This window comes from Xiphophorus maculatus, chromosome 19 (genome assembly GCF_002775205.1).
Source record: "Xiphophorus maculatus strain JP 163 A chromosome 19, X_maculatus-5.0-male, whole genome shotgun sequence".
NCBI classification, from domain to species: Eukaryota; Metazoa; Chordata; class Actinopteri; order Cyprinodontiformes; family Poeciliidae; genus Xiphophorus; species Xiphophorus maculatus.
In genome coordinates this window covers 6,501,644-6,526,371 of record NC_036461.1, presented here as the reverse complement: position 1 = coordinate 6,526,371, position 24,728 = coordinate 6,501,644, and the positions used below count along the sequence as shown (strand labels likewise).

Genomic DNA, 24,728 nt, shown 5'->3' with positions numbered 1-24,728 from the left:
AGATGGACTTAAATAATTGTGGGTATATTTTTTCTTCATGAAACTGAATAATGTTTCTAATATCTTGAACTTCGTTTCACCATAAAATTCAGAAACAAAAACTTCCTGTTGACTCTGTTGAAATGGGTTTGATGTTGTTCAACAACTTCCTTTGCTCCTACCCAGTTTTCTTCCTTGACTAGAGACAAACGAATTCCTCGTTGAGCAGCTCATCGTGTCACAATCTGTTTGCCTCACACCTCAAGTGGAAAATATCGTCTTCTCCAACAAAAGACTGTTGGAACAAACTGTAAGTTTACTTGGTTTTAGGTTGTACTTTATCTTAAACAAACTCTTTTTAAAAATTCTGTTTTCTCATTCAAGGTGAAAACACTTTCTATTTATTTTAACAGTTAATATTGTTTTTTTATTCTGAAGAGGAATACTAGAATATACACGGACTTACATAATTGTGGGTATACTTTTTCTTCATGAAACTGAATAATGTTTCTAATATCTTGAACTTGGTTTCACCATAAAATTCAGAAACAAAAACTTCCTGTTGACTCTGTTGAAATGGGTTTGATTCTACTTAAGTTACACCTTAGTGGAGTATAAAATAGATGTTTTAGAGGTCTATTACATGGTTTCTTACTGGATATGCTAAAAGTTAATGATAGTTTTATATAAAAATAGAACATCATTTTAGTTAATGACTCTGAGATAAACAATGAAAACAGATTCCTGGAAACAACCGTTGAGAACAGAATGCTGCAGAACCTGCAACAACTACAGAAAGAAGGAACAAGTTTTCAACTGAAATGTTTCCTTGTTGGCACTAACTCTCTAACCACAAGAATTATGATGCACAAAAAGCCTCAAGTTGTGATCAAAGCACCAGGAAGCAATTTTATAACCAGGAACTGACTACAGAGATTGTTGGATGTGATGAATTTATTCATGAAGTTTTACAAAGTGTCTAATATCAAGTAAATGTCTGACAAATGTGTCTGGATGATGCTTTGGTGGTAAAAACTGACTCTGTAAGTGACCATATACTGTTGTATTTTCTGGTGATGTTGAGCCATTAATTAGTTTAATGTTCCTGGATTTCAGGTGGCAGATACATTTGAAACAACATTTAGTCTGACCTGAAGACAGAACTGATTTAATTTAGAGTAAATCAGTTCTCTGAATTAATATAATTATGCAATATTATATTAAATGCATAACAAAACTTTTAATATGGATACTTTTTTTTCTTGATGTTGAACTGTTACTGTGGAGTAGGTGTTATAGTTTGACCATGGAGGCTGCAGCTCCATGACTCCATCTAGTGGACTGATAGTTGAAGTACAGCAGTCTCTTCATTTGAACTGGCATTCTTTCACTACGCTTGATGTTCTTGAAACAACGTACTAGCTGTTTGCTTTCTTCCTGTTATCTAACATGAACGGAAAATGTTTCCTTGTGAATAGCTGGTACATGGACTTAGAAATGAAAGACATCATGTGGACACCACAAAGGTCTGTCAAGACATCAGTCTGGTACTCTGAGCATGCTCTCGTAGAAATCAGTGGAAGTGCATCACACTGGAAAGTGTTTTGTTCATTGAGTTGAGTTTTAAATGAAAGTGTATGAAAGGTATGATCATGGCCGTCACAGAGACCCAGACAAATCAATTTTGAAACTATCCACCTTTATTGTGCAACAGTGCCAAGACCTTCAACTTTACAATAGATTAAAATCTATTTGTAAATTGGTTTGTAAACGACTACACAGAAGCAATAACCCTGAAATCTGACAGATTTAGTGCATTTTTGCAAAGAACATTAAGAAATTATTGCCACTCCCCACTTGATGAAGAAGACTGTTGTAATTCATAAGGCCTTCTGCAATTTAATCAGAAAAACATCATTAGGAATGTTGTTCAACAACTTCCTTTGCTTTTCCTCCTACCCAGTTTTCTTCTTCACTGGTGACAAACGAATTCCTGTAGCAGCTCATCGTGTCACAATCTGTTTGCCTCACACCTCAAGTGGAAAATATCGTCTTCTCCAACACAAGACTGTTGGAACAAACTGTAAGTTTGCTTGATTTTAGGTTGTACTTTATCTTAAACAAACTCTTTTTGTTTGATTCTGTTTTCTGATTCAAGGAGAAAACACTTTATTATTTTAACATATTGTATTGTTTTTTTTTAATTCTTTAGAGGAATACAGAGGTTGACTAAAATATGGAATAACTTAACAAATCGTATTTTTTTGTTATAAAACTGATTAATGTTTCTAATATCTTGAACTCAACCTTTGGTTTCACCATAAAACTCAGAAACAAAAACTTCATGTTGACTCTGTTGAAATTAGTTTGATTCTATTTGCACTTTGACGGAGTATAAAATAGATGTTTTATAGGTTTATTACATGGTTTCTTAAAAATATACTGCATATGCTGAAAGTTTATGATAGTATTATATAAAAATAGAACATCATTTTAGTTAATGGCTCTGAGATAAACAATGAAAACAGAGTCCTGGAAACCACCGTTGAGAAGAGAATGCTGCAGAACCGCATCAACTACAGAACAGGAGGAACAAGTTTTCAACTGAAATGTTTCCTTGTTGGCGTTAACGCTCTAACTATGATTTATGTTATATCCAGGAACTAACTACGGAGATTTTAAGCTGTGATAAATTTATTCATGAAGTTTTACAAAATGTCTAAAATCAATCTGACAAATGTGTCTTAATGATGCTTTGGTGGTAAACACACTTTACTGCCATATTTTCTGGTGATGTTGATCCATAATTGAGTTTCGTGTTCCTGGATTCTAGCTAACAGATACCTTTGAAACAATGTTTAGTCTGAAGGTATAATTTATTTAATTCTAAGTGTATTATAGCCATTGCATAACAAAACTTTAGACAGTGTTATCCTCTTTGCTCTTTGAAATTTAACATTTATTTCTAGTCAGATTTTCTGTTATAAAGTCATCCAAAATCTAATGAGTAATTTTGAGTTTGATACTGTGAACATGGATAAAGTTCTTTCAGATGTTGAACTGAGTTATTGTGGAGTAGGTATCACAGTTTGCCAATGCAGGCTGCAGCTCAATGGCGCCATCTAGTGGGCTGATAGTTGAAGTACAGCAGTCTCCTCTACCTAACTCTTATCTGACTTAATTCAGCTGACACTGACTTTTTACAGCAAATCTGACCCAAAGAATGATCATAGCCACCGTGTGAAAAACTGATTTGTGTTTCCCCTGCAGATTAAAAAGGAAACTGTGAGCTGATGTGGATGGAAATTCAACATCATGGATCAGAAAAGAAACAAAAGGTCAGATGATCATCTGGTTCCTCACAGCTTTTATTTCATACACAATTCATATAAACAAATATGACAAAACAATAAATTCCCAGTATTTAACACATTTTTACATCTTTATTTAACAAACAGGTCACATAAGTGTTCTAATTTTAGAATACAATTAAAATTGTAAATGACATATTTTTATTTTTAAATGTGTTCAGCTGATGACTGTGATATTCATTTCCATGTCTGAAACCATTAATGTGTTTCAATGAACTACAACATGGCCCAGAATAAAGTAGTGATAACAACGTCTCTAGTTTGAGTTAACAAAATAAAGATTTATTAGTCCAGTAAGGAAGACAAAGGTGGAAGAATGTTGTCTAACAGGAAGTAACTTGGAGACCCAAAAGACCAGAACCAAAACCAGAAATCAAAAGAGCTCTCTTTAAATACTGAAATCATTTTTGAATGCAGGCAAGATGGGGTTTTTTGTTTTGTTTTTACCAGTAAAGTATATTTTAGAGTCAGATATTCTGTTGCGTCAAAATTTGGGTTACTGCATCAGTTTTATCAGGAAATTCTAAATTTGGAAAGATGGAATATCCCATATTTATAGAATCTCATTCAACACTTATTTTTTATTCAGGTCTCGTCGGCGGTCAAAAGCTAAACACAATGATGACTCCCCCACATCATCACTGAACCCATCAAAGGGAGACATCACTGGATTCAGCAGTGATTTGTCCAAAGACAAATCAGAACAAACTTCATCCTCAGACAGGTGAGCTGATTGTGACTGTGTAAAATTTAATTAACATGCATCTATATGGGCTGATTGATTTATTGCTTTGATGAATTTTTGACACTTTCAGAAGAGTTTTAACTAACAATTTGACAATTATTCTGTTTTTTAACAATGGTGCATAAAACTTTAATATAATATTTATTTTGTCTGAAATCTTTAATGAGTCAACAGTTCAATGCAATCGTCTGTCCACTGTCTCCTCATAGGACGTTTAACACAATACAATCAGCCTGTTTCATTTTCCAACAACTTTTCTTTTATCAGGATTCATCAGGATCCCAGCTGTATGTCCATCAGAAGTGATGTTACCAAGGACAAGAGTCCTAACTTTAGCTCAGAGATTCCGTCTCCACCTGAGAGGTGAGCTGTCTCTAATTTGTTGATTTACGCTGATTTAGCGGGTAATTTCTTGCTAGCAAGTTTTTTCACATGAGCTGACTCTTTTAAAAAACGTCTCTGTGTTCTTATGTGAAACTGTTTTGTTTTAACGTTCTACAAACAGTAAAAGTGTAAAGAAATAAGTGTTTTTACAAATACTACAACATCAAGTTTTACATTTCTGATCTGGTTTGTCCTGGGCCTCATAAAGTAATCTGTGACCCTAAAGAACTATTCTTTTCAGTTATGTATTGTTCATATGGTTATCCAGGGTAACACAATCCACCAACCACTTTGATCAGAGCAATTAATCTGAACTGATATAAACTGAATAGTAAAATATTTGAAGTATATTTAAGTATTCATGCAAAAACATTTCTACTGACTGTGAGTTAATATGACTTTTTATCCAACTAACCCTCACTTTCCAAGAGGTGAGCTGTTTCTAAAAGCTTTACCTAAATTTTTCCAAAACAAAATAAATATTATACTAAAGTTTTATGCACCATTGTTAAAAAAAAGAATAATTGTCAAATAAACATTTTTACAGACACATTTTACAAGAAAATAAACAATTTCACTGAAATAAAAATGATACAGAGATATATTCTAAACTGCATTATTTGATTTAGTATAATTATATATAATAAATAACATGTAGGATTTACAATGTTCACAATGTTTTGGAATATTTACATTAAAGGACAGGGGATGACTATTTTCTGGAAATTCTGGCTCTGTCACTGATATTTATGACAAACAACTAAATTGAGAATCCGACAAGAAGTAAAACGTTCTTAGTTATGAACCAGGTTGTATAAATATAATTTTTTTTGATGATTATGAAGTTATTTTACAGCTAGATTTTTTTGAATGCAAGCTCAGCTTCAAGACTTTTTTATGTTCTTAGACATTTATATAACCTGTTCTGACAACTTGGTTTCTTATTAGGATTCTTTAGGAACTCACATCCCTCAGAAGCTATTGGGTGGTATTGGTTTTACAAATAAGTAAATACTTAATCTTTTAACACGTCAGAATCAAATCATGAGTCACAGGACTTTGAAACGATTGTTTAGATAATTCTTTATTTCAAAGAACCAGTCTTGCTGAGGTGGTAACGTCAGCTTTTTTCTTATTCATGTATGTTTTTCCTCGTCTTAACGACTTTATTGTAGATCTGTTCTTGTACTATGACTTTTTGTGATACAAAAAGTGGGTATGCATTGTATGCAACACAAAGGCACCAAAACGATGTGAGAGGGGACATTTGTTTCTAGTCAGCATTTCTGTATTTAACAGCTGTTTGCTCTTGTATGAAATGATCAATTATAGAGGAACAGCACTGATTAGGCGCCCCTCCGCCTCTCCTGTCGCTTCCCATGACACACAGGTCGCATGGGCTCTCCCCTTTGAGAATGCACACAGGAAAAATCAGGACAGACAGGGGAAGACGACATGTTGGTCTAATATTAGCTGATTCTCCTGTGGAAGTGAGGGAACAGCTACTTAGTGCCAAACAATAATTTTTAAACACTGTACTAAAATCTTGTGAAGATTATCCTTTCTCCAGCTAGTTTTGCAATGTATGAGGTTGAAGAAGAGTCAGTGAGCTGAATTCATGATTTCCATTTATTAAGTCTAAAATGGAGCGTTGGTCCATTTTCATGCTTTTCTTATAGGCAAACACAGCAAAATGGCACCGAACAATAATAACCCAACTAATAAGTTGTTTATGGTGAATCATAAAGCTGGTCATTTATAGAAAATGGGTCACCAACGCTGTGTTTATTTTTATATTACATAACTGATATTTTGCCTTTATAAGACTTAGAAAAAAACAGTGGCTAGTATAAAAAGTATTAGGTGAAACTTTTATTAAGTTCCTTTAAAAAGTACAGACGTTATTACTTAATAAAAAAGATACATTTTAAATAAGTGTTACAAATATCTTAATTCCTAAACAGTAAAGCACGTTTACAAATGTTGCTGATTAAGGTTAACATCAAAGAAATAATGTTTTATGTTTAAATGTCTGTAATTGCTGCTACAGTAACTCATCCATAATGTGTCTCTTGTCGCTATCTGGGTTGGAGTGGCTGCTGGAGTCTCAGCTGCCTTTGAGTGAAGGCAGAGGACACCTTAACTGTTCTCCTGTCCAATACAGACACACTATGAAACAACCAAATATCCACACTTCTACTACCAGCTAGACAATATTTACCACCTAGAGGAGTCTCAAATAGGATTGAAACTGAGAACTCTAAACTAAGAAGTAAAAATATTTCACACATTTTTATATCTTTATTTAGCAAACAGATCACAGAAGTGTTCTAATTTTAGAATACAGTTAAAATTGTTTAAAGGACATCTTTTCATTTTTAAATGTGTTCTGTTTAGCTGATGACTGTGATATTCATTTTAGTATCTGAAGCCATAAATGTGGCTCCAAGAACAACATGGCCACCCCAGAATAAAGTAGTGATAACAAAGTCTCCAGTAATAGAAGGTAAAGATTTACATATTAGTCCAGTAAGGAAGATGAAGGTGGAAGATTGTTGCCTAACAGGAAGTAAGACATAAAAGACTAGAACAAAAACCAGACATTTCTGTTTGTCTTTATTATTTAAAGAGCTCTCTTTAAATAATAAAAGCAAGATTTATTTTTACCAGTAAAATATATATCAGAGTAAGATATTCTTCAAAATCTGGGGTACAGGACCTTTAGTTTTATCTTTAAATTCCACATTTCAATACCATTGATTATCCAATATTTATAGAATCTCATTCAACATTTGTTTTTTATTCAGGACTCATCTGCAGTCAGAACCTGATGATGTCTCCCTCTGCAGTAATTGGTCCAAAGACAGGCCTCCTAATGTTAGCTTAGACGAACCTTCATCTTCACACAGGTGAGCTGATTGTGATTGTGTAAAATTTAATTAACATGCATCTATATGGGCCGACTGATTGATCTTATAAACTTTTTGACACTTTCAAAGCACTTTTATCTGACAATTTGCCAATTATTCTGTTTTTAAACCATCTTACATAAAACTTATTTACTAATATTTATTTTGTCTCTGAAATCTTTAGAGTCAACAGCTCAATGCGTTTGTCTGTCCACTGTCTCCTCATAGGATGTGTAACATGATCCAGTCGTCCTGTTTACTTTAACAGATCACTAACTGATGTTTAATGATCAACTGAATTTAACTACATTGTATGAAAACTTCAGCTGACTTTCATCTGATGTGACTGTATGATTGGTTTGTATTAGAATTAGTTTTATTGATTTTAATGTAATTTGGACTGAAATGGATGAATACCTAAGAGGGTATTGCCACTACACAGTTAATCTGAACTGATATAATCTGAAAAGTAAAATATTTGAAGCATATTTAAGTATTCATGCAAAAAAATTTTTACTGACTGTGAGTGAATGTGACTTTTAATCCAACTAACCGTCACGTTCCAACATTTGAGTTTTTTTTAAACACTTTATCTAAACACTTTTTCCAGAACCTTTTACAAGGAAATAAACAATTTCATTGAAACAGAAAATAGTCATTGATACAGAGATCTATTCTAAACTGCTTTGTTCTATTAAGTACTATTATATATAATAAATAACATGGAGGATTTACATTGTTTACAATGTTTTGGAATATTTACGTGAAAGGACAGGTGGTTACTATTTTCTGGAGACTCTGGCTGTCACTGATATTTATTATTTATTTTTAACAAAATAGAGAATCCAACAAGGAGTTAAACGTTCTGTCATGGTTTGATTTAGCTTGCGGACCCACATGCAGAAACCACACGCTGGATGGAAAAGGTAAGTGATTTATTACAACAGGATAAATTATATTCAGTACTCCGGACTTCGGCAGGAGGGCGAGGGTCACCCGACCAGGTGACCTGAAACGAGAGCTGAATTATAATGGGCTCGGAGTGAGAGAGTGTGGAGGAGGAATCAGGAACTTTCTTACATTAGGCGTGGATCTTTCAGAGCGTGGGGGTGAGGTGCCAGGGTCCGGTGCGAGGGAGTGCTACGGTGCCAAGGGCGGGTGCGAGGCGGAATCGCGGGTGGTTGGAGCGAGATGGGGTCGGTGGAAACGGCGGAGCAGGCAGGCAGGTATTCTCGGCAAGTTCTTGAAAAGAGAAGACACAAAATTCTTTAAACAAACGAACAGGTCACAGAGAGCTAGTCGCTACGAGTTGCACAACAAAGTCCTAGAAACAAGATCACAGGTGAGGCCAGAGTGACTACCGGTATGCGTTAACCATCTAGCGAAGACTGAAGGGTTCTGCCGCTCCTATATTCCAGCACGCTGATGAGGCAGATCAGCTTCACCTGCGCTGGCTCCACAGACTCCTCACGAAGATCCTTGCTGAAAGAAGATGCAACACTCGCACTCACACTCTCATGCACACGCTCTCACACCGGAACTCTGACACTACCCCCCCTTCAAAGACCGCCACCCGGCGGTCGGGAAGATGACGAGCCACGAGATGCCTCGAAGCCCCTAATAAGTTCGGGATCCAAAATAAAGGAACGGGGAACCCATGACCGCTCCTCAGGACCATAACCCCGCCAGTCCACCAGATACTGAACCCCTCGCCCACGTCGGCGAACATCCAGGATAGCCGAAACGTCGTATGCCGGATGACCATCTATATCCCGGGCGGGCGGCGGGGGCTCGGAAGGAGGGCAAAGGGAACTAGAACGGACTGGCTTGATGAGGGAAACATGGAAAACAGGGTGGATCCTTAACCCCACAGGAAGCCGGAGACGAACTGCGGAGGGGCTGTGAACAGAAGTGATCTCAAAAGGACCAATGAAGCGGGGAGACAATTTGCGGTTAGAAGACTTAAGGTTGATATCTCGAGTGGAGAGCCAAACCTTCTGCCCCGGTGAGTACAATGGCGCTGGCCGTCTCTTTCGGTCCGCCCATCTCCGATTACCCTCTGCCATCCGGTTGAGGGCGGCTGTGGTCTGCGTCCAGATGTGCCTGCAGCGGCGGAGGTGATGCTGGACCGAGGTGACAGATGCCTGCTGGTCGTCCGATGGGAACAGGGGAGGCTGGTAACCGAGAGATGATTCAAATGGAGACAGACCTGTGGCAGCAGAGGTGTGAGAGTTGTGGGCATACTCCACCCATGGCAGGTGAGTACTCCAGGAGGAGGGGTGTGAGGAACAGAGACATCGGAGGGTCGCCTCCAACTCCTGGTTCAGTCGCTCAGTTTGGCCGTTGGTTTGGGGGTGGAACCCCGAGCTGAGAGTCACCTTAGCTCCTAAAGCGCCTCCGAACTCTTTCCATACTTTGGACACAAACTGAGGACCTCTGTCCGATAGGATCTCTGAGGGTATGCCGTGCAGACGAAAAACATGTTTAGTGAGGAGATGGGCTGTCTGCATAGCAGTGGGCAGTTTGCGTAGTGGAACCAAATGACAGGCCTTAGAGAAACGGTCTATGATAGACAATATAGTAGTGAAGCCCTTTGAAGGCGGTAACCCAGTAACAAAATCCAGTGCAATGTGAGACCATGGGCGTTTGGGAACAGGGAGAGGTTGTAGTAGGCCACTGGGGTGCTGATTACCAGTCTTATTGCGAGCACAATTCGGACAGGCTAGCACATAGTCCTTGACATCCTTGTACAAGGATGGCCACCAAAAGTGCCGCCTGATCAAGGAAATAGTCCTACTCACTCCAGGATGGCATGAGAACTTTGCAGTGTGGGCCCAATGGATGAGGCGAGCCCTGACGGTCGATGGAACGTACAGCCGGTTAGGCGGTCTAGTGGCTGGACCGGGTTCCGACTGTTGCGCCGCCAGTACTTCTTCCCTGATCCCCCAGGAAAGGGCGCCAACAACACAGGTAGGTGGAACGATGGTTGCGGGTGGAGTCTCTTGTTCCAAGGAAAACTGTCGGGATAGTGCGTCAGGCTTAGTGTTCTTGGATCCCGGTCTGTAAGAGATGGTAAAATTAAACCGGGAGAAGAAAAGGGACCAGCGAGACTGTCTGGGGTTAAGTCTCCTGGCCTGTTGGAGGTAGGCCAGGTTCTTATGATCAGTCCATACAACAATCGGGTGCTCGGCCCCCTCCAACCAGTGACGCCATTCCTCAAAAGCCAGTTTGATGGCTAAAAACTCTCTATCACCGACGTCGTAGTTGCGTTCGGCAGGGGAGAAACGGCGAGAGAAGAAGGCACATGGATGCAACTTATCATCACTGGATGAAATCTGTGACAGGACAGCCCCTGCCCCAGTGTCAGATGCGTCCACCTCAACTACAAACTGTTTCAACGGATCAGGCTGCATGAGGATGGGCGCTGCAGCAAACTTTCTCTTAAGCTCAAGAAAACTTTGCTCTGCTGCTGGCGGCCAACAAAAACTAGCCTTGGAGGAGGTAAGGCTGGTCAAGGGAAGAACTGTCTGGCTATAGTTTCTAATAAAACGGCGATAGAAATTTGCAAAGCCCAGAAAGCGTTGTAGCTCCTTTCGTGAAGTGGGCGTGGGCCAATCTAAGACTGCTTGGACCTTGGCCGGATCCGTCTTCACCTGCCCGCTCCCCAACACAAAACCCAAAAAGGCGACAGATGAGACGTGAAACTCACATTTCTCTGCCTTGACGAACAGTTGGTTCTCCAACAGTCGTTCCAAAACTAGGCGTACATGTCTCTTGTGTTCGGCAAGGGTTCTTGAAAAAATAAGGATGTCGTCTAAATAAACGAAAACAAACTGGTTTAAATAATCCCGGAGAACATCATTGACTAGAGACTGAAATACTGCAGGAGCATTTGTAAGACCAAATGGCATCACCAAATATTCAAAGTGACCGAGTGGTGTCCTGAAAGCTGTCTTCCACTCGTCCCCCTCTCGCATTCTGACCAGATGATATGCGTTGCGGAGGTCCAGCTTAGTAAATACGGTGGCTCCCTGAACGAGTTCAAATGCTGAAGCGAGTAATGGTAGGGGATATTTGTTCTTCACGGTAATCTGGTTTAGGGCCCGATAGTCAATGCATGGTCGAAGTGTCCCATCTTTCTTACCTACAAAGAAGAACCCCGCTCCTACAGGTGAGGTGGATGACCGGATTAATCCAGCAGCCAGGGACTCGCTGATGTATTTCTCCATGCTCTCTCGTTCCGGTTTAGATATATTGTACAATCGGCTGGTGGGTAATGGGGCTCCTGGAAGTAGATCTATAGCGCAATCGTATGGACGGTGAGGTGGAAGAGAGAGAGCTTTAGACTTACTGAATACCTGGTGAAGGTCGTGGTAATCCGACGGTACTCTGGCCAAGTCGGCTGGAGCGGGTTCCTCTGTAGACCTTGAGACGGCTGGAGGTTGAGCAGATTGAAGACATGTAGATAAACAGTAATTGCTCCAAGACTCTACCCGACCAGTCCTCCAATTGAGGTGTGGATTGTGGCGGAGCAACCAGGGATAACCCAAAACCACTGGAGACTGGGGGGTAGGGAACACAAAAAAGGTAATGGTCTCCCGGTGATTTCCTGAAACTAACAGTTCAATAGGAGTTGTTCGATGTGTGATGGCAGGTAGAGCCTTCCCATCCAGGGCCACGACCGGAACTGGAGCTGGAAGGAGAACAGTGGGTAATTGTAGTTGATCAACCAGGTTATTATCGACAAGGTTCTGCTCACAACCTGAGTCCACAAAGGCAAAAGTCTGAAAGGACCGGTTGGCAGTGAGTAATGAACAAGGTAGCGTGAAACGGGATATAGTTTTTGAGCCACCCACCACCGTTCCCGTAGCTAGTGGCGGGCTCTGGCTTTTAACAGACTCGGGCAGTTAGCCACATAATGCCCGACCTGGCCACAGTATAGGCAGGCTCCAGACCTTAAGCGACGTTGGCGCTCCTCAGGCGGGAGTCTGGTCCTCCCTATCTGCATAGGTTCTTCTCCGGTCTGATTGGCTGGGATAGGATTGAAGTCGGTCCTTCTTGGGGCAAAACTCGGCTCCTTCTTGGCCCGGGCCCTGTCTCGGATTCTATTGTCGATCCGAATTGCCAAGGCAACGAGTTCTTCCAAGGAACCGGGTTCATCCCTGAGGGCCAGTTCATCCTTCAGATCTTCGTTTAGAGCCTGAAGGAACGCCCCTGTTAATGCCCCAGCGTTCCATGTGGAAGCCGCGGCCAGGGTTCTAAAATCAATAGCAAAGTCAGCTACAGATCGATTACCCTGCTTTATACTCAATAAACTGCGAGAAATGTCAGCCGGTGACTCGGAATAACCAAAAGTCTGTGTAAACTCTAGTACAAACGAATCATAGGTTCGGTGAAAAAGATTGTGCTGGGCCGACCTAGCCTCTGCCCACTTTAGTGCTCTTCCTCTGAGGTTCCCCACCACAAAAGAAATCTTAGCACCGTCAGTCTGAAAACTCTGAGGTGAGGAAGAAAATACTAAGGAGCACTGTAGCAAAAATCCCCTGCATCTGTCGATCTCACCTGTATATGGTTCTGGCATGGGCGGTGAAACCTCTCTGAGACGAGCCGAAGCGGGGGGCGCTCGTTCCGGAGCAGCGGAGACGCCAGTCTGAAAGGAGGCGGGCGGAGCAGCGACTGGTGGCGGGTCTGCTGGAACAATTCTTTGGTGCAGGGCTGTGAGAATATCAGATAATTGCTCCAATCGCTGGTTAGTACTTCGTTGTTGATCAACTAGTGCGTTGAGCATGGAATCGTGGCGAGCGATGAGTGCGTGATCCAGACTGGTGTTATGTGGTGGTTCTGCTGGGTCTGACTGGCTAGATGGTTCTGTCATGGTTTGATTTAGCTTGCGGACCCACATGCAGAAACCACACGCTGGATGGAAAAGGTAAGTGATTTATTACAACAGGATAAATTATATTCAGTACTCCGGACTTCGGCAGGAGGGCGAGGGTCACCCGACCAGGTGACCTGAAACGAGAGCTGAATTATAATGGGCTCGGAGTGAGAGAGTGTGGAGGAGGAATCAGGAACTTTCTTACATTAGGCGTGGATCTTTCAGAGCGTGGGGGTGAGGTGCCAGGGTCCGGTGCGAGGGAGTGCTACGGTGCCAAGGGCGGGTGCGAGGCGGAATCGCGGGTGGTTGGAGCGAGATGGGGTCGGTGGAAACGGCGGAGCAGGCAGGCAGGTATTCTCGGCAAGTTCTTGAAAAGAGAAGACACAAAATTCTTTAAACAAACGAACAGGTCACAGAGAGCTAGTCGCTACGAGTTGCACAACAAAGTCCTAGAAACAAGATCACAGGTGAGGCCAGAGTGACTACCGGTATGCGTTAACCATCTAGCGAAGACTGAAGGGTTCTGCCGCTCCTATATTCCAGCACGCTGATGAGGCAGATCAGCTTCACCTGCGCTGGCTCCACAGACTCCTCACGAAGATCCTTGCTGAAAGAAGATGCAACACTCGCACTCACACTCTCATGCACACGCTCTCACACCGGAACTCTGACACGTTCTTAGTTATGAATCAGAATGTATAAATATACTTTATGATTATGAAGTTATTTTACAGCTAGATTTTGCAGATGCAACTTAACTTTTAACTGTCTTTTTTCTTTTTAAGAACTTAAACATTAATATAATCTGTTCCAAAAACGTTTTGTATTACCAGGATGTATCAAGAACCCAGTTTTATGTCCCTCAGAAGCGATGAAGGTTGTTTATGATGTTTAGGTTTAACATTTTTGACCTGGTTGATCTTGGGCATCAGAGTAATTTGTGACCCTAAAGAACTATTCTTTTCAGTCATTTATTGTTCCTAAGGCAACACAACCAACCAACCAATCAACCAACCACTTTGATCAGGAGTGATCACTGATTAGATTTGGAAAAAAAAAAAAACAGAGGAAAAACCCATTAGAAAGAACATTACGCTCCTTTTGAGACAAAGCATCAACTTACATCAGTAAATTCTTATTTTTGTAGGAAGGCTAACTCTGACATTGTCAAATCTATCGATTTGTTAAACTTCATGCAATTTCACCTGGAGGTCATCTTGAATCTATAAACAACCTTTCCAGGGTTTCCTCCAGAAAACTTCTTAAGCCTGGCTTGGCAGTCATTCATCTAGCTGCCCGTCATGTTTTTGAGTTGAAAAATGTTTAAAATGACGGGGAATTTTAAAGTATCACTTGATAATGATGTGTTATTGAAAGATTAGAAGATTAATATTTGAACACCAACTATCAAATCTTAAAAAATGCAAGCATTAAAAAACTTAAATAAATAAGCAATGTTTAGACTGGCAGTGACACAAGTAAAGCCTGGTGGCCTGCCAGGCTTATAATACACTGCTTTTTATCTGTACAGGAAGGTATAGGTTCATAATTCATTTCTGAGCACAATGCTGCACATTTTCCAATGACATTAGAAGGCAGAAATGGGATTGACAACATTGTGATACAAGTATGAAAACTGAACCTTTCAGAGTTTCAGTACGACTGATGGTGTTCTGAAAGTTAATCTCCTGCTCTCATATTTTCATCTGGAAATTCAAACACAGACATTAACTTATGAAACTTTACATTGTTATTGTTTTTTGTGGCCAGACAATGTGAGTTAATTCTTCATAATTTCTGCACAGATGGGACGAGCAGAACTCAGAGGTTCCCAGTGGCCAGTCTGAACAGCACACTGGAGAACTGGAATTTACATTTAAGGTCTGTACATCTACAACAACTACTTTATATTAGTCCTGTTCAGACATGATACCACTGTTTTATCAATCTTTCTAAAGTCTTAAATTTGGCACCACAATTTTAGTCTGATAATTCATTAATTTATTAATTTGTTCCAGCTGCTGAAGGAAAACATTGGAACTTATATGAATAACGAGCTAAAGAAAATCCAGGATATCCTGGATCCAAACAATACAGAATGTTTAGATAGTCAGTGGAAGTATGAGGAGGTGTCAGAAGATGAGGATGAAGAGATGATCAGGAGCAACAAGGAGGCACTTTTAAAGATCGCACTGAACTTTCTGAAGAAAATGAAGGAAAAGGATCTGGCAAATCGTCTGCAGAACAGTAAGAGAAGTTCTACAAATATTACACATGCTGAAGATGTTGGTGTCGATTCTAATGTGCATACTAACTCTAAATATTAGAAGATAAATCGGCAGGAATTTTTTTTTCTTGTTTCCTAAAGCTGTTTCACCTGTTATATGTACATAATCATAAATGCGGACAAAAATGTTTTGTATAAAAGGTGTAACATCTTCAAGAAACAAGAAAGAACATTCATTTTTATTTTATTCAACAAGCAATTTAGACATTAACATGCAATATTTTATTAAAGACACAAGAGGTGGGGCCACAAAGTCTGTATATGCATTATTTGAAAACATACAGAATTTTAATAAAATACTTATTTTTGTGTATATTTAGAACTTTATGCTGCAGTTTGCCAACGTCAGCTGAAATCGTCTTTGAAGAAGAAGTTCCAGTGTGTGTTTGAGGGAATTCCTAAAGCAGGAAACCCAACTCTTCTGAATCAGATCTACACTGAGCTCTACATCATAGAGGGAAGAACTGGAGAGGTCAATAAAGAACATGAGGTCAGACAGATTGAAATAGTGTCCATGAAACCACAGAGACCAGAAACAACAATCAGACAAGACGATATCTTTAAACTCCCACCTGGAAGAGTTGAACCAATCAGAACAGTGATGACACAGGGAGTAGCTGGCATTGGGAAAACAGTCCTAACACAGAAGTTCACTCTGGACTGGGCTGAAGATAAAACCAACCAGGACATTCAATTCATATTTCCATTCACATTCAGAGAGTTGAATATGTTAAAAGATAGAAATTTCAGTTTGGTCGAATTTGTTCATCACTTCTTTGCTGAAACTAAACATATCAGCCAGTTTGAACATCTCCAGGTTCTGTTCATCCTTGATGGCCTGGATGAGAGTCGAATTTCTCTGGACAACAATGAGATCCTGACTGATGTTACACAGTCTGCCTCAGTGGATGTTCTGCTGACAAACCTTATCAGGGGGAAACTGCTTCCTTCAGCCCGCCTGTGGATAACTACAAGACCTGCAGCAGCCAGTCAGATCCCTCCTGAGTATGTTGGCATGGTAACAGAGATAAGAGGGTTTTCTGACCCACAGAAGGAGGAGTATTTCAAGAAGAAGATCAGAGATGAGGAGGAGGCCAGCAAGATCATCTCCCATGTGGAGAAATCACGGACCCTCCACATCATGTGCCACATCCCAGTCTTCTGCTGGATCACTGCTACAGTTCTGGACGATGTGTTGAAGACCCAAGAGGGAGGAAAGCTGCCAAGCAGCCTCACTGAGATGTACATCCACTACCTGATCGTTCATGCCAAGATGAAGACAACAAAATATGACAAAGGGAAAGAAACTGATTCACCTTGGAGTCCAGAGAGCAGGATGATGATTGAGTCTCTGGGGAAAATGGCTTTTGATCAGTTGCTGAAAGGAAACCTGATCTTTTATGAAGAAGACCTTACAGCATGTGGCATTGATGTCAGAGCAGCCTCAGTGTACTCAGGAGTCTTCACAGAGCTCTTTAAAGAGGAGAGAGGTCTGTGCCAGGACAAGGTTTTTTGCTTTGTCCATCTGAGTGTTCAAGAGTTTCTAGCAGCTCTCCATGTCCATCTGACCTTCATCAAAGACGGTCATAATGTGATGGAACAAAAACAAGTATCTTCCAAGATTTTTACATTTTATAGCAAACCAAAACTAACAAATCTCCATCAGAGTGCCATTAATAAGACCATGACAGATACAAATGGACATCTGGACTTGTTCCTCCGCTTCCTCTTGGGTCTTTCAGTGCCGACAAATGAGAGACTTCTGGAAGGGCTGGTGACACAAACAGGGAGTAACTCACAGACTAACCAGGAAACAATCCAGTTCATTAAGAAGAAACTCAACGATAATTTGCCTGCAGAAAAAAGCATCACTCTCTTTCACTGCCTCAATGAACTGAATGATCACACCCTAGTGGAGGAAGTCCAGAAAACTCTGCAGTCAGGGAATCTCTCCACAGATAGCCTATCTTCAGCACAGTGGTCTGCTGTGGTGTTCATCTTATTGACATCAAAAAAAGATCTGGACGTGTTTGACCTGAAGAAATACTCAGCTTCAAAGGAGGTTCTACTGAGGCTGATGCCAGTGGTCAAAGCATCCAACAAGGCTCTGTACGTACACTTATTGTCAAACATGCACATTTTCAAAATACATTTAATTTTGGTTAACAAAGTCAAATTTATGTTAAAACAATTAAAAATTAATGTTTGAATTTAAATTAATTTAAAATGCCATGACCAGTTTTTCATTATTTGTCTTCATTCTAATTTAATCAATGATGTCACATATCTATTGGTGGATCCCAGGTTTAGCTGCAACAAAATCACCTCCTAAGTGGTTATTGGATCAGTCATAGTTTGTAGCTAAACAATAAGAGTGAATTTGTAATAAGGTTGTGACTTGACCGCAGCCTCCCACACAACATGTTAACTTGTTTTGGGCAAGAAATTCAACCCCAAGTTCCCAACCAATCTGTGTATTTATTTGTGAGCTGAAATGTAAAAGCACTTTTAGTGGTCAGTATCACTACAGTAGAAAAGTGTTTTATAAGTTCAATCTTAATCTTATGCGGCTTACAGATATGAGCAATATGTTGTAGTTATAAAAAAATAGTAAAACTAACTTTTTATCCAAGGTTTATGGATAATTGATGCACTTTATCTACAATGTTTCTTTAGTGCAGTATAATAAAAAAAATATGTGCTAATAGATAAGTCACATTTTCCCCTGTGATAAATATTTTACACCATTACCACAATGATCCAATTCACAAGAAAGACATCATAGTAAAGTAAAAACATACAATTGAATGTGGATGTTTATTTTACTGTTGTAGTAAAATCAATTATTTTTCTAATGCTAGTATTCTTATTTTTACTTTTAGGCTTGGTGCCTGTAATCTCTCAGAAGAGAGCTGCAAAGCTTTGTCAGAAGTCCTCAGCTCCCCGTCCTCCAGTCTAAGAGAGTTGGACCTGAGTAACAACAACCTGGAGGAGGAAGGAGTGAAGTTTCTATCACAAGGACTGAAGAGTCCACATTGCAAACTGGAAACTCTAAGGTCAGGATCACAACTTGCCAGGAAACTTTGTTTGTTCCATCTATATTTCTTCTACTGGGTGTTTTAAATTGTTTAATGTACCAAACACATAACCCTCTGTCATGCAATTCTTCTGCAACTCTAAAGTCATGCTTTAAAATGTTATTATGTCTACATTTACTGTATCTACCTTATTCCTATACTTGATGCTTTGCATGAGTTGTGCTCAATATCCAGAGCAGAATTCTTACATGTAAACATAAGATCTGCTGCAAAACCTATGCATAGGCCTGTCACAATAGCAAATTTTGCTGAGCGATTAATTGTCTCAAAATGTATTGCGATAAACGATAATATTGTTTGAAGATCTTTTTACACTGATTTAATGGAAATGACATAATAATCCATGCGATTTCCTGCCAAAGATAGATACACTTTATTTTCAAAAGAACACTAAACATTGGAACTGATAAACAAAATAAACAAAACAACCAAAAACAAAAATAAAATGGATTCTCAGTCTCCATTAACAAAAAACTCACTTGGAAAAAAAAAATTAAACAACATAAAGCCAAAGTGGAAATAAATACTGCATTCAACCAAAAGATTATGAAGTCTGTATATTATGTTGCCCTTCAGTAATAATTATATTTAAATAGAGAAGATGGGCACATCGACTACCTGATGCAATAGTTCACACTACACGATTTTTTGCTCCTATTTTTCCCCTTATGACAATCTTAGAACGTTGGTCTTTCTAAGATTGTGTGGTGTGTTACGGTAGATCGTCGTTGCCGCTCCGATCTAAATCAGGGATTTTCCCTGACTGGGAGCTTTAACTACACCCGTTGAATGTGACAGGCAGCCAATCAGAAAGCGCGGATTCTCCTCGTGCTTTCTGAGGGGAAATTACTGAGGGAATCCCAAACAGCTGACACGACGCAACCCGAAGTCCAGCGGACATTGGAGATGATATGTGGAAACAACATTAATGTTTATTCAACATGCAAAGAATATAGAAATGACAAGGGGAGGAGTTGGAGCGAAATTGCTTTTCAGCTGTTCTTCCTTAACGTGATGTAAATAGGTTATAATGATTTTCATTCAGTCAGGACTTTACAGCTGACACTAGCCACATGCATTACAGGTAGATTGTAGTAAAGCATTGATTAATGTCTGGTTTTAAAATTAGTTCACTGGACTTGTAGCCATTATTTTGTGCCCATTGTTGGACACCATACGGCAGGACCGAACCCGATGGAACCGTTGTACCTAGGATTTCTGTCGGCTAATGTGTGGTCTGTCAGGTTTTGAAAATGAGCCGACAATCGGCTGGCAGCTCTAAGATCGTGTCGTGTGCGCTGGGCTTTACACTAAGGAAATGAGGAAGGGAGGGTCAGTGGAGGGCACCGGAGTTGAGCCTTTTTTCATTCAGTCTCATTAGCTGAAAGAGAAAAAGGTCGGAAGAGACGATAGTGCCGATAATTAAAATGACGTCGATAGTTTTAAGTTATCGTACGATTAATCGATTTATCGTTTAACGCGACAGGCCTACCTATGCAGATAAAAACATATGGAGCTAAAACAGTCTCCTTTGTGGTTCTTGTGCATTTGTGAATCTTGTGCATTTGTGAATTATGAGACTGTTTCAGCTCCATAAAAACATGATGTAACATTCATTTTTACATTTAATTGGCAAAATACAAACATATGAACATGTTAATGCCCACATCGCTCAGCTTGGATTCTAGGGTTACAGTCATTAATATGCAAATGATAGCCTGCTAGTATGTTGTGGAACCAGACTTGTAGCTGCAATATTCTGAAGACATAAAGATAATATAATCTCATACTGATGTGGAGATTTCTATGCTTTTAATTCTGCTAAGACCACAGCAGAATTAAGTACAAAGCTGAATGTTTTAAGGGCTTATTTTAATTGTAGGTTTGAATGCAGTCTAGTATGAACAGATCAGAATGTCAGGCACTGATATAATTTTATTAATATCATAAAATGATTCAACTACAATATTTATATAATTGAATTATAACTTAACCCATAAAACCTAACAATGTTTCTTTGGTGGTTAATTGTAGCCCAACCACATAATGCAGTTTAAGAGTTTCCTCCTTGGGTCTTTTGTTTAGAAGGGGAATAGATATCCAGAGATAAAATTTTAAATTTTCCGCCACATTAATTCTTATTCTTGATTTATTTAAAAGCAATGGAAACTAAACCAAGGTTGAATGAACATATTTGTTTTACTTTGAGTAGGATCAACAACAGAACTTCTGGAAAGCTCTCTCTTAGGTCCTTTCCACTGCAGCCTTCCTCAGTGTAGAATCCACAACGTCTCAATTTTCTGACCAATCAAATTGTTGCTTTTTAATGCAAAACAATACAAAAGTTTTCACCAATGATGTAAGAATGACATGGTTCAAGAAATGATTGAGAAAACTGAGAAAGAAAACACAGGTTTTTATTCAGTGTGTTCAGACCATAAATCCTTATATTGTATGAAAGGTAGAAAAGCAACTTAATAGCAAATTTCAACAACAAAGTGATTCAAACTGCATGAATACATGAAACTTCAAAACAACATGACATTCCCGTAAAGAAATGAAATGTAGGAATACAGACTAATTAACAAAGATTATTATTATTATTATTATTAGTATTATTATTATACTAAATTGAAAGTAACACCAAACAGATGAGTATTTCTTCTTTATTTAAAGGAACTCAATGTTGTGGCTTTTTTGCAGTTTTCTTTAAATTTATAGGAGATTTTAGGAGCATAACTGAAAACTGTCTCTCTGTAAGGGTATTTCTAGCATCTAATCACACCTTAATATTCATCTATTTTTCAACAAACATAAAAAATAGTTTCATTCTTAACCTACAGAACATCACTTTTTTCTTATTTTTTTATGAATATCTATTTTATCATAGCTACTGTAATGTGATCATCTTTAAATAATTTGTTTTTCTGTAGGTTGTCAGGCTGTCTATTAACAGAAGAGAGCAGTAATCCTCTAGCTGAAGCACTGGGTCCCCGCTCCCGACTGAAAAAGCTGGATCTGAGCTACAATCATCTAGGATCCTTTGGGGATAAGATTCTGACAGATAAAAAATCAGAATCCAAACTGAAGACTGTCATCAGGTAGGCCCATAGAGATCCGTTTAAGATATGCATCAAGTACAGGTGTATTAATTTGGTATTTAGTTTTCTATTCATTCAACTCCTGTCCATATATAAAATAGGGCTAATATACCCAATATAATATAGGACTTAGGTTATTCGTCAAACACCAACAAAGGACTATGTCCTTCTTTGAAATTGTTTTTTTTTTCTGGAAAGCAAAATTATTGCTAAATTTGTTTCATTCTGACATATTGTCAGGTTTGACACCTATTAAAGACAAGTTGAACAAACACTTGAAGAGAGTTAGATTCTTTTGTACTCGCGAGGATAACGGACAGAGATGTGTTTACAGTTACAAATCTCCAACCGCTCTGAAACACATTTGTCCGCTCCTCTCTTTTTATTACTATCAGAGTCCCTATCACAGCAGGCACTGCAACTCTAAGGGGTGGGGACAGAACATGTAGTTGCAGTGCTAATGACAATCACTAACTAAACACATGTTATCTTGCATTAAAACACAGAATAAGAACAGAACAGGTCGTATATCTTCAAGGCGACGATTCTTCAGCTATCTAACAGCTCAAAGGAAGAAGAAGTCCTGCTGAGCAATAAACCCCGTGAGCACGGTTATCACTCTTCTCTTCAAGGAGGCCCTCTTGTGAAGAAGGAGATAAAGTAGATCAAACAATACAGAAACAGTCTTTATGATGAAGGAAAAGAAAACAATCAAGGAACATCATATAAGTAACACTATTGTTATAAATGAAACAACAAATATATGATAATATATATACATTTCACCTAACACATATCAACGTGTTACATGGTTATTTCAGAAATTCAGCTTCATTATTTCCTCCTCAATAGTCTTTTGTGTTTACTTACAGTCTCTAAAACAGCTGACCTACTTTAAAATTACAATTTCAGGTTCCCAAACAATACTGCTTGGACATTCATAAATGTAATTCTTGCATCTCTTAGAAACATTAACCATATCAAACTACAATGTAATGTAGCAACCACAGGACATAATTATTCTATTCAATTCTTGTACAGATTTTCTCTCAGTGCAAACTAATCCTTGTCCAAGATCTTCCACTAATAACATTGTTTCCATGCTGAATTGATGGCCTGACATTCACACACAACCCTATTCCCTATAATTTTGTGCTGCAGATTGAGGCCTGCAGGACCGAAATGGTTGAAACCTGGTTTAAGAAAATGTAAGTATCCGACTATAATACAACCCACATCCACATTCAAGCTGTTCAATCTTTTATTTCTGGAGTAGTCCAAGAGTCAAAAATAATTACTAACTGCAGGTGGATTGTGGTTTTTATCTCTTCTTTAGATTCCGTTCAACTCAAAATTGACGCAAACACAGTCAGCAAATATCTCAAAGTATCTGAGCAAAACAGAAGAGTAACAAACGGGGAAGCAGACGTGCCTTATCCTGATGATCCAGCGAGATTTGATCATCCTCAGCTGCTTTGTGAAAATAAACTGGAAGGTCGCTGTTACTGGGAGGTCAAATGGAAAGGGGCGGTTTTCATATCTGTGAGTTACAAAAATATTCAGAGGAAAGGACATAAGGATGACTGTGTGTTTGGAGGGAACAGTCAGTCCTGGAGTCTGGGCTGCTCTGATAGTGATGGTTACTCTGTTTGGCACAATAATGAGAAAACACCCTGCACCCCTACAGCGGTCTCTGAAAGAGTAGCAGTATATGTAGACTATGAATCTGGCATTCTGTCCTTTTACAACATATCCTCTGACAAACTGATCCACCTCCACACCTTCAACACCAAGTTTACAGAACCTCTTTATCCTGGGTTTACGTTATGGATTTCCGGTTCCACTGTGTTACTGGGTTCAGTGTAAAAAACCTCATTTAGTCAGAAAACAAACCCTTAACATCTCTAGCTAATGATGATAAAGTCCAAACATCACAGTACTTCAGACACATTTGTTTAAAATTACAGATTCCATTTTTATTTTTGAGTATAAATATCTGTCCCTAAGCTTTATCAATAGGCAATTTTAACAGAAATCTGTTTTATTTTCTGTGTAGTAAATATATTTTGGGGGGTTTTCTTTATACAATAAAATCCAAAGAACGGAGGGCAGAAGTTGCTTCAGTAGAAAAACTAGAGTCTATATTCAATTCTTAATATGTATTAAGCTGGTTCCCTAATTATTATTCTGTGAAGAAATAATTTGGCACTGGAATCTCAACTCCCAGAAAAATGCCATGTTTAAACATACTGCCATACAACAGGTCTCCCAATAATGGTGTAAGAAGGAATTCATGAGTCTGTGTGTAAACAAACCTTCAGGTCTGTTTGTTTCTGTTTGTCTTTTTAGATAAAATTTTAGTGTTTTTGAAAGTAACATTTTTATATGTCATGGTATGCTACATTTCGAGTTAATCACAATATCTTATGATTTATATGTTTTTATCGTTATTGTTACTACTGATGATATATGGTTATTTTGACCGGGATATATTGAAAACTGTAATGTTGTGGCTATTATGCAGTCGTTCATTTAATCAAACATGTCGTGACGCAGTTACATAAAAAATATCTTAGTGCTGTTAGTCAGAAAGGAGGACTTTCTCCTCTCTAAAGGATGGAACTATGTTAGAGAAAATGTTTATGTATTTTACAGAATAGTGTGCCTTTCATTTTCTTTGCTGTTACTGGGAGGTCAAATTAAAATGGGGAGGGGTGTTTCCTTTATAGTAAGTTTTTTTGAATCAAGAAACTATCTCGATTAAAAGTGTAATGACATAGCAACAGTGGCATGTTGCTATTCTATTTTCTCGCCTTGTCAGGATGACAAGAAGCACAGATAATTTCTGGCTACATATCTATATGTTGGGGTTTCTGTTGTAAAATTTATCTGTGAAGTTTAATCTTAAAGCAGTGTTTATTTTACTAACTGTTTTTCTGTTTATTCATATAATACTGTCATTAAACTGTGTTCCAG

At 38.9% G+C, this 24,728-nt stretch overlaps 1 protein-coding gene across 1 annotated transcript; it reads left to right on the top strand.

Moving 5' to 3' along the window:
• Positions 1 to 24,728, top strand: LOC102232507 (NLR family CARD domain-containing protein 3-like). Its single transcript, XM_023352523.1, has 14 exons — positions 1 to 18; positions 166 to 289; positions 1,943 to 2,062; positions 3,250 to 3,317; positions 3,940 to 4,074; positions 4,363 to 4,458; positions 7,287 to 7,388; positions 15,072 to 15,147; positions 15,285 to 15,513; positions 15,874 to 17,662; positions 18,436 to 18,609; positions 21,585 to 21,752; positions 22,914 to 22,960; positions 23,089 to 24,728. The coding sequence occupies exons 4-14, from the start codon at positions 3,295 to 3,297 to the stop codon at positions 23,616 to 23,618; spliced, it is 3,369 nt and encodes a 1,122-aa protein (XP_023208291.1). The 5' UTR covers positions 1 to 18; positions 166 to 289; positions 1,943 to 2,062; positions 3,250 to 3,294; the 3' UTR covers positions 23,619 to 24,728.